At 41.7% G+C, this 16,205-nt stretch overlaps 1 protein-coding gene across 1 annotated transcript in view; it reads left to right on the forward strand.

Annotated features, from left to right (window-relative positions):
* The first annotated feature begins 654 nt into the window (after nucleotides 1-654).
* The window catches only part of GNAI3 (G protein subunit alpha i3), a 47,749-nt gene continuing 32,198 nt past the window's right edge, over nucleotides 655-16,205 (forward strand). Inside the window, exon 1 of the mRNA XM_036273697.1 lies at nucleotides 655-891. Within this exon, the coding sequence (XP_036129590.1) occupies nucleotides 774-891 (118 nt within the window). The 5' untranslated portion in view covers nucleotides 655-773. The remainder of the gene's footprint in view (nucleotides 892-16,205) is intronic.

The following is a 16,205-nucleotide window of genomic DNA, read 5'->3' on the forward strand; positions in this document are numbered from 1 at the left end:
GGTAAAATCTGCTAGCGATTTCAGGATGCCCTTTGCCAACAACATAGTAGCTGGACAACTCTCAAGCCCACAGAAATGTGCACGTAACGGCACCAGGACCGGCGAGCAGGCGGCAGTGGGCCTGAGAAGGTAGAAAGAGATCGCTAAACTAGGCGTGGTCGGTCTTACAGATGTCGGATGTGGCCAGGACCCAGGCTCTGCAGTCTGTTCCCATCCCATAGATCTGGCTGAGTAAACCCCGGCAGAGACCGTGTCCTACACTTGGCCAGGGACCCCGAGTTGGCCAGTGAGAAATTCCCAGCAGAAATTTCCGTGCGGATGGTGGGCTCTTACCGGGTATCCCGCCCCCACCCCCCACCCCGCTCATCCAAAGCAGGGCTATGTGACCTTGGAAGGGTGCTATGAACTGAAAAAGACAGTCCCTAGTTTTTGTTTTTTTTTAAGACAACCGAAAACATGAAAAAAGACTAAGGTTAAGCAGCGGAAAGCGAGCTTCACGGGACCTGGATAGTCAGCGGAACCACAGGCGGGGTTCACCGTCTCCCTCCCTGTACTTCCGCTTCCGGTTGTTCCTCCAGCTGGAAAAGCTTGAGCAGTAACAGCAGCGGGGCGCTGCCGGAAGTGTCGTAAACACCGGATATCCGGGAGCTCCAGGGGCTCCAGGAGCTGACGGAGAGGGCCGCCGCCCAGCAGTAGACGCCGTCTCAGCCGGCGGAAGCTCAGTTCTCGGTGTGTGAGTGAGCCCCAGCCCGGTCCCCTCTCCCGCCGCCGCCATGGGCTGCACGTTGAGCGCCGAAGACAAGGCGGCGGTGGAGCGGAGCAAGATGATCGACCGCAACTTGCGTGAGGACGGGGAGAAAGCAGCTAAAGAAGTGAAGCTGCTGCTACTCGGTGAGGGCCTGTGGGCGGGGCTGGCGGGGCTTTCGGGAAGGCCTAGGTTATTGGGGGCTTTGAGGGGAGTCAGGCCGGGATGGCGGAAAGGACCCCGAAGTGGGTGGAGGGCCTGACGAGCGTGGGGTGGGGTGTTGGGTTGGTGGCTGAGGCTCCGGAGGGCGTGATGAGCGGGTGGGGTTTTCAGGTTATAGGCTAGAGAGGGTGTGACTCCGTGCTGGAAATGCATTTAGCGAAGAAAGTTTGGAAGTGTGGGGAAATAGGACATTGAGACTGTGTTAGATAGATAGGAAAAGCTAACAAAGAAAGGGAAGACTATTAGGGAGGGTTTTGCAAGGGGTTGGAGTGTGTTGGTAGCAAGGAGGACCGGATAGAATGTGTTGGGCTTGTATAATGACTTTGGAGTTTGGAGCGTGGTGATACTTTATGACAGGTTAGAGCTGGGTGGCTTGAATGATTAATATCAATAGAGGGGCTGGGCCAGAGTAGTCACAAAAGGATCCTCTCATTTATTAGAGAGTGGGCAGTTCGAACTGTTGGTAAAGTGGAAGAACCCTAGCTTATCTAGCTAAATGACAAGTTCTCGGGTATAAAGGAAAAGAGCTTGGTTGCAGAGGCTGCCTATTGTTTTCCACCTTTTTCTATCACTTTTATTTTCTTAAGGTTTTTATTTTTTAAAACTTTGTTTATTTTTTATTTTTATTCATTTTTTTAGAGAGAGAGAGGAAGGGAGAGAGAGCTAGAAACATCATGTGAGAGAGAAACTTAGATTGATGGGCTGCCTCCAGCATGCCCCTAACTGGGGATGGAGCCTGCAACCCGGGCATGTGCCCTGACCGGGAATGGAACTGGGACTTCTCAGTCCATGGGATGACGCTCAATCCCCTGAGCCACACCTGCTGGCTCTCTAAGGTTTTATGACCCCCTTCTCTTGGTTTTGTAAAGAGGAGATGGTATGGCCCTGGCCAGTTTGGTTCAGCGGTTGAGCGTCGGCCTGTGGACCAGAGTCCCAGGTTCCGTTCCTGCTAGGGGCACGAACCACACACACACAAAAAAAGAGGAGATGGTGTGAGCTGAGAGAATCTAAGGACTGCCTTGCTTGATGTTTGTGGCAAAAGACATAGTAAGTGATAAATTACACATTGGTGGTTGCTGAATAGTTGTTAGGGATGATGTGCAGTGGGAATGGAGTTACTTTAGGATAAGTTAAGAAGCCGGACACATTTACTGTAAAGACTGACAGACTTCTGGTGAGGTGTTTTATCTTTTTTGGTTGCTTCAAATGAAAAACGCTGGCTTCGGTAATAAATTACTGTTTATTTTACCCCACGTTCGTTTTCAGTGGATTTTAGGTACAGTCATATGCATTTTACTCAGTGTGCTTAGTTTTTCTTTTTTATCCTCACCTGAGGACATTTTTTTTTGGCATTTATCTTCAGATAGAGCGGGAGGGAGGAAGAGAGAGAAAAACATCGATGTGAGAGAGACACATCGAGTGGCTACCATCCACATGACTCCAACCGGGGCCAGGGACAAACTGCAACCTAGGTACGTGCTCTTAGCAGGAACCAAAACCAGGCCTCTGGTCTGAGGGCCAACGCTCTAACTGCTGAGCCAAAGCGGCCAGGGCTAGTTTTAAAATTTTTTGAGAGGCTGGCTTCTAGAGGCTCAGTAAACCCTATAAAGTACTCTAGCATCAGCTTACCAATAAACCAAGTCACATTTTTTCACTATAAGTATTCTCTAGGGATCTGTTGGAGAAGAATAAGTAGGAGTCATGGTTTCTGTAAGCAGGAGAACTTTACTTTTTTTTTTTTTTTTTTTAATCCTCGCCCGAGGACATTTTTCCATTTTTTGTTCAGATAGAGCGGGAGGGAGAGAGAGAGAGAAACATCGACGTGAAGGGACACATCGAGTGGCTGCCACCCGCACGACCAACCAGGGCTGGGGACAAACTGCAGCCGAGGTACGTGCCCTTAGCGGGAACCGAACCCGGGTCTCTGTGTACCACAGGCCGACGCTCCAACCGCTGAGCCAAACCGGCCAGGGCAGAACTTTACTTTTTAAAACGATTGATTTTTGAGCAAAGGTTGCTTTAGGAGAGGTGCTCCACCATAACCTAATTTTGTACTCCAAAATGTGTTGGGTCTCATGCTGTTCTCTTCATATTAACCTTTTTGGTGATTTGTAGATTGTAGAAGCACTGGTAACAACTTTTTGGATGTAGCAGGGAAAGTTACACATTAGAGCTTGGGCTTTCTGTTTGAATACCTGATATTTCAGAAAGCATGAATTCAAATTGTAGTTGTAGACAGCCACTCTCTCTGTAACAAGTATTTGTGAGGTAGCATGGTCCCTGGCACATGCTCTTTAAATACTGTTTATGTTGGACATTGCCCCATGGGACCTTTCAGGTGTTTGGTATACACCACAATACTCAAGGCATTAGCATTGTCTATATTGACTAGTTGGTTATAAAATTAAAGGTGTATCTCATATTTTGTGAATGTTTTGATTTATATTGACCATCAGAGATCCCCTCAGGATATTAGCCTGTTATAATTGAGTTGTAAACTGTGAGACTTTCTTCCAAGTGGCAAGATTTGGCAGGCAGAACTTGTCCAAGTGTCTACAAAAATTTTTATTCAGGGCTTTATAAATAGTGCATTTAATTAAAAACAAAATGAAACACATGATAACTTAGGGAACCTCAAAAGCAGTAAGTAAAAAAAAAATCCAAATACTAAAGCATTTGCTTTTCATTTTTATCCATTTCATTGTTTTAAGTAAGATTTTTTATTATTCTTGAACAAGTTTAATCAACCAATTCAAATAGGTTACAGCTACTGTTGCTTGAATCAAGTCATAATGCACATAAGAAATTCAAGTTTTCTCCCTTACTATTTCTATAAGCAAAATGCACCCATAACAGTATACAAAGAATTTTCTTTTTGCTGTAGAATACCTCCTTTGATGTACACGTAAATCATTTTTACTGCATCACTGTGAAGCAATCGAATGCAGTCGAAGTTGAGATCTATTTACTTGCTCTTGTCTTTCCTGGCACAAATAGGTGTTCATTAAATATTACTGTGTTTTCTTCCTTGCAGGGATGTAGTTTAGCATATGTTTAACAGCATGGGCTTTGAAGTCAGACTGTTTCAAATTCTAATTCCCATTCACCAGCTCCAACCTTGGGAAGGTTATTTATGCAATTTCTCTCTTCTTTAGTTTCCTCCTTTTTTAAAAAAAAATTTATTTTTTCTTTATTGATTTTACAGAGAGAGGAAATGAGAGGGAGAGAGAGATAGAAACATCAATGAGAGAGAACATCGATTGACTGCCTCCTGCATGCCCCCGACTGGGGATCGGGTCCACAACCTGGGCATGTGTTCTGACCAGGAATCGAACTGGTGACCTCTTGGTGCATGGGTCGACACTCAACCCCTAAGCCACACCTGCCGGACTAGTTTTCTCATCTTTAAAATGCAGAAAATAGAGGCACTTCATAGGATTGCTGTGAGGGTTAAATATGGTAATAATGTGAAGTAGACACAGCTTGATATACTGTATTAGCTCAGTGGCTATTAGTTATTTTTGTTGTTATGAAATAAAAATGAATGTTACAGATGACAGGTACTATGAAATTCAGATTAAGAAACTAGTGTGGGCTGAATTAGTTAAGGAAGACTTCACTGTTACAATTCTTTGATTACTTTTGGTTTGAATTTCCTTTAGATCTGTTATTTGGAGTATCTCGATATGCCAAATTAGTGATTAAGCATAATATTCTTTTTTTTTTTTTTTTTTATCCTCACCCGAGGACATTTTTTCATTTTTGTTCAGGTAGAGTGGGAGGGAGAGAGAGGAACAGAGAGAGAGAGAGAGAAACATCGATGTGAAAGGAACACATCGAGTGGCTGCCACCCACACGACCGACCAGGGCCGGGGATAAACTGCAACCAAGGTTCGCGCCCTTAGCGGGAACTGAACCCGGGTCTCTCAGGACCGCAGGCCGACGCTCTAACCGATGAGCCAAACCGGCCAGGGCCATAATATTCTATTGAAAGACAAAATTATATTTTGCAAAGCTTCCCAACCAGAGTGCACTACATAGGATGGCATACAAGTGTGTTGTTAGCAAAATTTTAAAATAGTTTTGAAATTTTAAATCATATTTTATAATTTTTCATTACAAGAGTTGAAATATTTTTGTTATGATTCCTTTTGTAAAATTTCTGAATTTGATATTGAAAATATTTTCATTTGGAAAGTTTATACCAGTTAGTATTTGATATCATCTGTAATACTTTGTGTTTTATTTTTCATGCCATAATTAATATATGAAAATAAATATTATTTTCACCAAGCCCTCCAGCTTACCTCAGTAAGCCTCACAAATATTATCATTTTCAGTGTGTGCCATGATGTAACAAAGTTGGGAAGCATTGCTATAATGGACAAGAGCACTGCTTTTGCAGTCATGTAAAACAGAATTCAATTCCCACCTCCATTTATTAACTGTATGAGTAAGAGGTAACTTAACCATATGAGCCTTAATTTTCACACCTATAAAGTGGGGATAATGATGCCCATTTTATAATATGAAATGAGATGATGTATGTAAAATGCTTAGTGGACAAATGTTCAGTAAATGGTGACCTCTGTTATTACAATGTTTGTAAAGCTTATCGTTTTTACTACTATTTTCAAGGGTTTCAGGCAGATATTTAATTATTTTTCAAATATTAATATACTCTTTTTAAAGATTTTTTTTAAATTTTATTTATTTATTTTTTATCCTCACCCGAGGACATTTTTTCGATATTTTGTTCAGATAGAGTAGGAGGGAGAGAGAGAGAAAAAAACATTGACGTGAAAGGGACACATCGAGTGGTTGCCACCCGCACGACCCAACCAGGGCCGCGGACAAACTGCAACCGAGGTACATGCCCTTAGCGGGAACGCAGGCCGACGCTCCAGCCGCTGAGCCAAACTGGCCAGGGCTCTTTTTAAAGATCTTTAAGGAAGTTTAATAAGTATCAATCTCTTGTATTATCATTTAGTTTCGTAAGTTATTTGCATGATCTCCTGTGCTATCTCCAGATTTTTATTTTTATTTTTTATCCTTACCTAAGGACATTTTTGCATTTATCTTCAGATACAGTAGGAAGGGGAAAGGGAGGAAGAGAGAGAGAAACATCTATGTGAGAGAGACATACTGAGTGGTTGCCACCCACATGACCCCACCAACCAGGGTCGGGAACAAACCACAACCAAGGTACGTGCCCTTAGTGGGAACCGAACCCGGGACTCTCTGGTCCGTGCCAACACTCTAACTGCTGAGCCAAACTGTCCAGGGCAGATTTTTGTTTCTTGATAGTTCCCCTTAGTAGATCTTGAGAAAACATACAAAATGAGATTGCTTTGTTCTTTAGGATTTTGCCATTTTGGTGGCATGGCAAAAATTAAGTTGCATGGAGAGAATTGTAATAATCTAATTCACTTAAACCCTGTATTATATAGTTGGTGATTCACATTTAAGTATTTGCATATCACTGGCTGAATACGCTTATTGAAAATAAGGCAGTCCTGCCCTGGCTGGTTTGGCTCAGCGGTTAGAGTGTTAGCCCATGGACCAATGAGTCTCGGGTTCGATTCTGGTCAAGGGTACATACCTCAGTTGCGGTTCGTGCAGGAGGCAACCAGTCGATGCGTCTCTATTGCATTGATGTTCTCTCTCTCTCTCTCTCTCTCTCTCTCTCTCCTTCTCTCTCACTCTATCTGATGATAAATAGAAAATATCCTCGAGTGAGGAATAAAAAGAATATAAAGCAGTCCTTTGATAAATACCATATTACATTATCCTTAAAGGATGACATTGTTTACAATGTTTGCCATTATTTGGCATAACATTCATAGATGGTTGTTGAATTTCTTGTGAGGATGCATCTTGTGTCTGAGAAAAAACACACAAAAAACTGGCATAAAAAATAGAAATTCACGTTTTAAAAATGGGTTTGCTTTTTATAAGCACTTACTGTTCTTTGTGTCTTTTGTTTAAATGCATTCATCATTCTTCAGTCTGACAGAGTAGTCCTTTTTAGGAATTATAAGATTGTAATCTTTCCTGAATAGCCTAATTCTGTAGTGATGACAGAGAGTAGGGTGCTTAAGTACTTATTAGAATTTACAGGGCATGTAACCTTTTATTTATTTATTTATTTATATTTATTTTTTATCCTCACCCGAGGACATTTTTCCATTTTTTTGTTCAGATAGAGTGGGAGGGAGGGAAGAAGGGAGAGAGAGAGAGAGAGAGAAACATCGACGTGAAAGGGACACATCAAGTGGCTGCCACTCGCACAACCCAACCAGGACCAGGGACAAACTGCAACTGAGGTACATTCCCTTAGCAGGAACCGAGCTCTGGTCTTTAGGGACCGCAGGCCAGCGCTCTAACCACTGGGCCAAACTGGCCAGGGCGGGCATGTAACCTTTTAATCAGGGCTGCATCTTTGTTTCTTTACAAATAAATTTTAGCCTACTAACTTATTTGCAGTATTACAAAAAAGTCTTAGTTTTGTGGCAGTTGTCTCTAATGAAAGCGGTTCCTCTTTTAGAGAAGGTTGGTGAAACCTGAAGACCTGTGCTCCTTACTGTTTCTCCCCATGGTGCTGACCTGTCTCATCCCCTAGTTCCTTGGAAAGGAAAAGGGAGTGGATGGGATTGGCAGGTACTTCCTGTTTTTTCCCAGCCCTCTCTTTTTCTTACTGGTTTCTTCCACAGCATGCTTTAAAATAAACAAGCCCGGCTGGTGTGGCTCAGTGGTTGAGCTTCGACCCATGCACCAAGAGGTTGCTGTTTCGATTCCCGGTCAGGGCACATGCCCCAGGTTGTGGGCCAAATCCCTGGTGGGGGCATGCAGGAGGTGGCCAGTCGATGTTCTCTCTCATCGATGTTTCTATCTCTCCCTCTCCTTTCCTCTCTCTCTAAAATCAATAAACAAACAAACAAAAAAACCCAACCTGGGGTGTGTGTACCACTTAGAGCTTCAGAAGACCCATGGCTTTTAAAAATTGTTAGCAAAATTTGTGGTTATACAACTTTCCTGGGAGAGGAGCCATACATTTCATCAAATTCTTCTTCCACAATACTACCTACCCTCTATTCTTTCAAGTCCCTCACTGTGACCAGGAAAATCAGTAGCTATGCAAAAATGGAAAGTTCAAACTGCAAAAGAAAAAACCTAGACACTGTGAAGAGTCTTTAGTTCCCCTTTTAGAGGACAGTTTTTTACTTGGAATTTGTGAGAAATCTGTTTTCTGTACTTCAGATGGCTCATCTTTCTTCTGTTTCCCCAGTGAATTAATGTACTACTGGCTGCCGCTTACCTCACGTCAATAAATCCAATACAGAACTTACTTCCTCACTTCACTTCTCTCTCCCAAGTCTACCTGTCATGAATTGCCTGTTCTGGTATCATCTTTCTCAAAATCATCTAGGCTGAAAATGGAATTCAGTTTTAACTCTCCTCTTGTCCTCATCTTTATAACCAGTCAATTGCCATGTCCTATGACTCCATTGCTACCAGATTTTTGGATTTCATGGACCAGTAAAATTAAGTTTTTGTTGTTGACTGACTGAGGATTCCATTATTTTCTTTTTTCTTAGTCAATACATTTTTAAAATATCCTAAAGTGCCATCTATTATGATTACTATGTAGTTCCCTTTCCTCTATGAAACCTTTTTGTTTGTTTGTTTGTTTGTTTTTATCCTCACCCGAGGATATTTTTCCATTTTTTTGTACAGATAGAGTGGGAGGGAGAGAGAGAGAGAGAAACATCGACGTGAAGGGACACATCGAGTGGCTGCCACCCGCACGACCAACCAGGGCCGGGGACAAACTGCAACCGAAGTACGTGCCCTTAGCGGGAACCGAACCCGGGTCTCTCCGGACCGCAGGCCGACGCTCTAACCGCTGAGCCAAACTGGCCAGGGCCCTTTTTGTTTTTTTTTTAAATTTTTTTATTCTTTATTGATTCTTAGAGAGGAAGGGAGAGAGAGAGAGAAACATTGATGAGAGAGAACATCGACTGGCCACCTCTTGCATGCCCCCCACTGAGGATTGGGCCCACAACCTGGGCATGTGCCCTGTCTGGGCATCAAACTGGCGACCTCTTGATGCATGGGTTGACGCTCAACCAGTGAGCCACACCGGCCGGGCTGTGAAACCTTTTTGATGTTCTGGATTGGCTGTGATCTGTCCCTCTCTTTGAAATTTCATAGTACTTTTTTTTTTTTATCCTTACTTGACATTTTTCCATTTTTTTTGTTCAGATAGAGTGGGAGGGAGAGAGAGAGAGAGAGAGAGAGAGAGAGAGAGAGAGAGAGAGAAGCATCGATGTGAAAGGGACACATTGAGTGGCTGCCTCCTGCACAACACAACCAGGGCCAGAGACAAACTGCAACCGAGGTACATGCCCCTAGCGGGAACCGAACCCAGGTCTCTCTGGACCGCAGGTCGACGCACTAACCACTGAGCCAAACTGGCCAGGGCTCATAGTACTTTTTATGCCTCTTTTAGTCAGTCTGCCTTATAGTATGGTTATTTGTATACTTAGCTGCTCCTAACTACATGGTCCTTGAGAGCTGAGAGAACTAGGTATTTCTCATTGTTATATGTGCTGATATAATGCTGAGGTGTTTTGCCTGTAGAGAACAGAAACTCACTCATACTTGTTCCAATCAAGGAGGAATTTATTGAAAGGACACAGTGGGCAACTTCACAGGCATCAGACAGATATCCAAGGATAGAGAAGAAATGAAATAGAGCCAGATTGCCTGTGCAAGGATTGTGATAGGTGCCATTTCTCTGAGAACAGAATGGTCACTTGTTTTGCTTTGTAGTTAAATCAACTCTTCAGATGAGCTTTCTCTGCTCACTTATGACTTCTTTGCCCCTGCCCTCAACCCCACACCCCAGTTTTCAGCTTTGGCTTACTCTGACACCTCTGGCTCACACACTGCCTGACCTGGTAGTTCAAGTGCTTCATGTCATCTGACTCAGGTTCCTAGGATCCCCTTTTCAGGTTCCTGGGAAAAAAATATCAGATTGGCCCAGCTGTGTCAGGTGCCCACCACTATCTAGCCAGCTGTGGTGGGAATATGGCAGTGTTGATGGGTATTATGAGTTCCATAAGACTGACCCTTTCAAGGACTGAGTGGGTCAAATTTTCTGTTAAAAAGGCATGCATAGAGAGTTCATGATTAGTAGATGACAGTCCTACCATCTAAACACTTCTTAAAATACAAGTTGAACTTAATGAAGTGAGATGAAATATTGAAGAACTAAACATCTCCCTGCTTTAGTTTTTTATTAATTCACAAGAACATGCCTGCTAATTCTCAATATTAAGTTGCCATTTTGTACGGTTGGTGCATGTAATTAAATTCAACTTGAAGTAGGGTGCAGGAATTTGGGGGGGGGGTACATGTCCCTAGTGGAAACCGAATCCGGGATTCTCTGGTCCAACTGCTGAGCCAAACCAGCCAGGGATTTTTTTTTTCTCTTTAAAAAAAAAATGTCTTTATTGTTGAAAATATTACAGATGTTCCTCTTTTTTTTCCCCTCCCATTGACATCCTCCCTCCCCACTCCCACCCCGGAGCAGGATTTTAAACTCCCATTATCAACACATCCAACTTAGAATATAACTGAATTAAATTCATTTGAATTTAATTACTTTCTATTTTAATTCAGGAATTAATTTTTTAATGCATATAATCAGTACAGGGTTTGTGCTTCATAATCCCTGCTTTTTCCTGGCTGTTTTTTCTCCCTACTATTTTTATGAGCACCAGAAAATTGTCCAAAGCAAAGGGAAGAGGTAAAAATTGTCCAAAGCAAAACAAACTGTTTTGCTCCTTGTTAATAATCTTGCTTAGCCCAGCCGGTGTAGCTCAGTGGTTGAGCATCGACCCATGCACCCAGAAGTCATCGGTTCAATTCCTGGTCAGGGCACATGCCCAGGTTGTGGGTCTGATCCCCAGTGGGGGGCATGCAGGAGGTGGCCAATCGATGTTTTTTCTCAGTGATATTTCTATCTCTCTCTCCCTCTCCCTTCCCCTCTCTCTAAAAATCAATAAAGAAAAAAGTCTTGCTTAGAGGGTTTTTGTTGTTGTTTTTTAGGGAGTAGGTAAAAACATTTGACAAAGCAGACTGCTCAAAGATATGAGCTATCATGTTTTGTCTTATGTTTTGGTAGTATAGTTTTGTTTTATCAAGGGTTAGGGTTTTAGGGGAAAGTGGGGAAGAAGAGATGGCTTTGAGTACTCGAGACCTAGGATGTTAGCCGTAAAGACAAAAAATAGCAGTGTGGGTCTCATAAGAAATGTCTAGAGCAGTGGACACTAAATTTGTTCAGATTACTGGAATTTGTTTTAAATTTTGCTTTTAAACAGAATACAGTAGGGTAGCACTAATAAAATAAATCTCTTTGAACTGGTAACTCAATTAAAAAATAGGAGGTAACATGCAGTATAAGGCCTTTAAAAAAGCAAGGAGACTGAAAATTGGGAGATCTCTGACCTTCATTTTCCTTGTTTTGCATAATGAGGTCTGATCTCAGGGGTCCTTTGTCTGTGGGGTTAATATTATCAACTAGTTGGAATCTTAAAGCAAATTATAAACAGGGCTGTTTTTACACTGTTAGTTCTCTTATTCTTGAGTTTGATTGAACTTAGTTTAACGTAAGCTGTTTGGGAAGATTGTTAAAAACTGGTTAAAAACCTGAAAGATATAAATTAACATAAAGTGCCCATAGTGTAAATGTTCAAGAGAATGTAAAGAAAAGAAATTGTTCTAGTAGTTGATTGTAACCTCCAGTTTTTAAACTTAGTTTTTGTATGTTTCTTTTTCAGTGTTTAGCAGGTTAGAGTTATCTTTAAGCCTTTATCTATCCAGGCTATTCTGTTACCTGCTTAGCAATCATCTGTATCATTTCTGTAATTCAACCTACTTGAATTGAATAACGTTGTATTAGGATCTCTGTTTAATTGTTCGAGTTTTTTTTTTAATTGTTCTAGTTTTGATACAGTGCTTTATGTAAATGAAATATCCTATTTTCCATGTTTCGATATTAAGTTGTAACAGAAATGAATATATCTGATATGAACTAAGCAAAGCAGGATTCCAAAGAGATCAAATTTGTTTGACTTGTACCTGACAAATAGCCTAGTCACCTTAAAGCCAAGTTTCAGGAGAATATAGACTTTAGACATGAATTTCCTTTGATTTCCAAGTCAGACTTGGAAGATTCTTTAAAGTTTAAGAAAGATTGTTAAGGATTAGCTGAGATATTATTGTATTCATTTCTTGCTGCCATGTATTTCTTTTTGTCATTAAGTCTACTTAAATGGGTTAATGCTTTTAATATTCATACAAAAGCCTTTGTTTTTTGAATGATGTTAATTAGTATTTTACATCTCAGAATTGCTTAACTTAAAAGTAGACAGTGTTCTAAATTTTTTCCAGCTGCTCATGTAAATCTGTAGCTGTGGAGTCAGGCATGTCTCACCATGATCAAAACATACATTCTATTTGTATATTTAAATTGTGCTTGTATCTTCTGCTTTGTTCATGTGGCCTGGTGTTAACACTTACTACACTGGTGATATAACGACCATTTAAATCAGACTTCTTTAAAATTAGCGAGGTAGCATGATTCTTTTTTTTTTTTTTTTTTTGGTACGTGCCCCTAGCGGGAACCAAACCCGGGACTCTCTGGTTCGCAGGCCGCTGCTCCAACCACTGAGCCAAACCGGCCAGGGCAGTAGCTTGATTTTTGTCATCTTGTAATTAATCTTCCTTAATAGTTGGATTTTAAAATTAAAATAGTATTCCATTGAATTCTAAAAACTTATGGAAATGTTGCACTGTATGTGGTTTTCTGTTGTAGTAATGTATTGCTGTCCTTCGTTTTAAAAAATATTTTCTTACTGAATAGATATTGTTGTACGGAAATTGATGTTGCCCAGGACCTCGAAAATTACATTTTAGAAATTACTCTAAGTTACAGAAGGATATATATATATTTTTTTTATCCTCACCCGAGGACACTTTTCCATTTTTTGTATAGATAGAGAGGGAGGGAGAAAGAGGAAGGGAGAGAGAGAGAGAAACATCGACGTGAAGGGACACATCGAGTGACTGCCACCCGCACGACCAACCAGGGCCGGGGACAAACTGCAACCGAAGTACGTGCCCTTAGCGGGAACTGAACCCGGGTCTCTCCGGACCGCAGGCCGACGCTCTAACCGCTGAGCCAAACCGACCAGGGCCAGAAGGATTTTTTTAAAATAGGTTTTTATTGATTTTTTTTTTAGAGAGAGAGGAAGGGAAAGAGAGAGAGAGAGAGAAACATTGATCGGCTGTCTCCTACATATCCCCCACAACCCAGGCATGTGCTCTGACCGGGAATCGAACTGGGACCTCTCAATCCATTGGACAACACTCAATCCACTGAGCCACACCAGCCGGGCCAGAAGAATTGTTTTAGAGGGACATACTTTTTTTTTTAATCTTCACCCGAGGACATCTTTCCATTTTTTTGTTCAGATAGAGTGGGAGGGAGAGAGAGAGAGAGAGAGACAGAGAAACATCGATGTGAAAGGGACACATCGAGTGGCTGCCACCCGCACAACCAACCGGGGCCGGAGACAAACTGCAACTGAGGTACATGCCCTTAGTGGGAACCGAACCCGGGTCTCTCTGGACCGCAGGCCGACGCTCTAACCGCTAAGCCAAACCGGACAGGGCTAGAGGGACATACTTTTAATAGAACATTTACCCCTCTGTTTCCTGACATTAGAACATGGGAATCATTAACTTCAAAACAGGACTCTGTTTGAGGTAATGATATAATTACTAGCATGATTTACATAGTTAGTGTAGTTCTGATGTTTGATATGTTAGTGCAGCCTTAAACTTTTTATGGAAATCATTTTGATGTTGAGTTACGTTATTTTGGAAAATAACAAATTGAACTAATTTGGTTTAATAATGGAAATCATTTTCACCATTTTGCAGCATTAATAAATCCTCACATATTCTAGTTCATTTCAGATTGTTAAAAATTAATTTCTTTCGTTCCTCTACTTCTAAGAAGAGAAGTGTATTTCTGTTGTTATGGTTGTAATTAAATCCATAGTCATGTTCTTATCAGTATTTTGTAGTTCTTTCAGTTTTTTCTAGATTACTTAAAAGTTTTTTAATACATTTTTTATTTTGTAATAATTTTAGATTTATGGAAAAGCCACAAGATGGTGCATAGAGTTTCTTTTTCTTTTTTTTTTTAATCCTCACCCGAGGACATTTTTCCATTTTTTGCACAGATAGAGTGGGAGGGAGAGAGAGGAAGAAAGAGAGAGAGGGAAACTTCGATGTGAAAGGGACACATCGAGTGGCTGCCACCCCACACGACCAACCAGGGCCGGGGACAAACTGCAACCGAGGTACATGCCCTTAGCGGGAACCGAACCCGGGTCTCTCTGAACCGCAGGCGGATGCTCTAACCGCTGAGCCAAACCGGCCAGGGCCATAGAGTTTCTGTATACTCTTCACCTGGTTTCCCTTAGTGTTGACATCTTCCATAGCAGTAGTATGTTTGTCAACACTAAACTTCTACTTTACTGGGATTTCAGCGGTTTTTCCACTAATGTCCTTTTTCTGCTCCAGGATCTAATCTAGGACACTGCATTGTATTTGGTCAACACCACTTTCAATTGAGCCTTTTGGCTTTTAGTGTTGCACTGTCCAAAGGAGGCTCATTTATTAAGCTACTTATGATTAGGTATCTCTGATCGCCTTACATGTGCACAGGTACTTTCCTAGCTTAGAGATGAAAAATAACCAAGAAATAGAACTCTTAAGCAATTTGAGCTGTGGGGATACACAAGTAAACAGTGATAATATATCTGGAATGTGGTAACAGAAGGAGTAGCCAAATTCTGGAAGGAGGAGGAGGAAGAGACATCAAGGAAGCTCTCCCAGAGGAGGCGATGTTTGAGATGGACCTTGAAGGATAAATAGGAACCCTTAAGGCAGAGACTGGAAAGAAGCACATCCAGACAGAAGGAATAATAGTATGTATAAAAGCTCAGAAATATCTGTGAGCAAATAATTAGATTTTCCTGGAACGCAGGGTCGGTATAGGAGTGGAGGAGGTAGGTCTGGAAAGGTGTGCAGGGGATTAGAGGAGTGCCGATTTTAGTGTTTTACATTTCTAACTCACAACATTTTGAGGCACAGCTCATAAGAAATGTACCTTTGCAAAATTAGTTTTTAGTGATGTCATGTGTACATACCATGTAATTTAGGGTTAGCATCAAAATGGCTTTTTGTTGACCTGCTTTCAAAGAAGTAAAAGGAAATTTACTCACCAGAAGCCAAAATTAGAACACTGAGGTAGCAAGAAAGGTTTATCCCCCTCCTTGCTCACAAGTGACTGCTCCCTCAGGCATTCTTTTTATATTCTGCAAAAGTGAGGAGGAGCCCCCCACTTGTCCCTGTTATGTGGCCAGTTGCCCAAAGAGAACACCTGATCTTTGCCAGAACTCAAGTTACCTCTTTCATATTCTCAAGTGATAGTGTTCTGAGGAGAACTCCTTGGCTAAGTGAGCTGCCTCTTTTTTTCCCTCTTAATCAAGCCAACATCTTCCTTAGGTGATTTATGAATCTTAAAGTGGCTGTTAGCTTACTGCTTTATAGCCTGTGTCAGATATTTATTTACTTCCTGATCCGGTCCTAGGGAGGGGTGCGGCCCAGGTCATGTAGGCCATTGCCCACTGAGGAATCAAACTAGAGATTTCTGTAGTAGTTACAGGAGGGTAGATATTTTGAGATTCTGTCTGACATATCAATTAAGTTCTAGCAAAAATTTCTTACATATACTTTAAGACTTTTTGGTTATTGCTTCCTAGAAAAACTATTTTAGAGAAGAGATCTTTTCTCTGTCCCAGTCTCAACTCACTGCCATCTTTTACCCTTAAGGTATTCATTCACTGAACATGTATTCAGTGAGAACTCACTGTGTTTCATGCACTCTTTTAGGTGTTGGGATATGGGGTGGACAGGACAGATTCGTAGCATTTTCCACTGAAGTGGTTGGTGGGTGCAAGGGAACTGGGACAGGCTTAGAGTAAGGTTTAGCGGGAAGAACAGGAGGAGGCTTGTGAGCGAGTCCAAATTTATTGTCAGGTATAGTTGTAGGATGAGAGGTGAGGGCATAGCCAGAAATGGGTGTGGGGCTGAG

This window comes from Molossus molossus, unplaced genomic scaffold (assembly GCF_014108415.1).
Source record: "Molossus molossus isolate mMolMol1 unplaced genomic scaffold, mMolMol1.p scaffold_m16_p_20, whole genome shotgun sequence".
Lineage (NCBI taxonomy): Eukaryota > Metazoa > Chordata > Mammalia > Chiroptera > Molossidae > Molossus > Molossus molossus.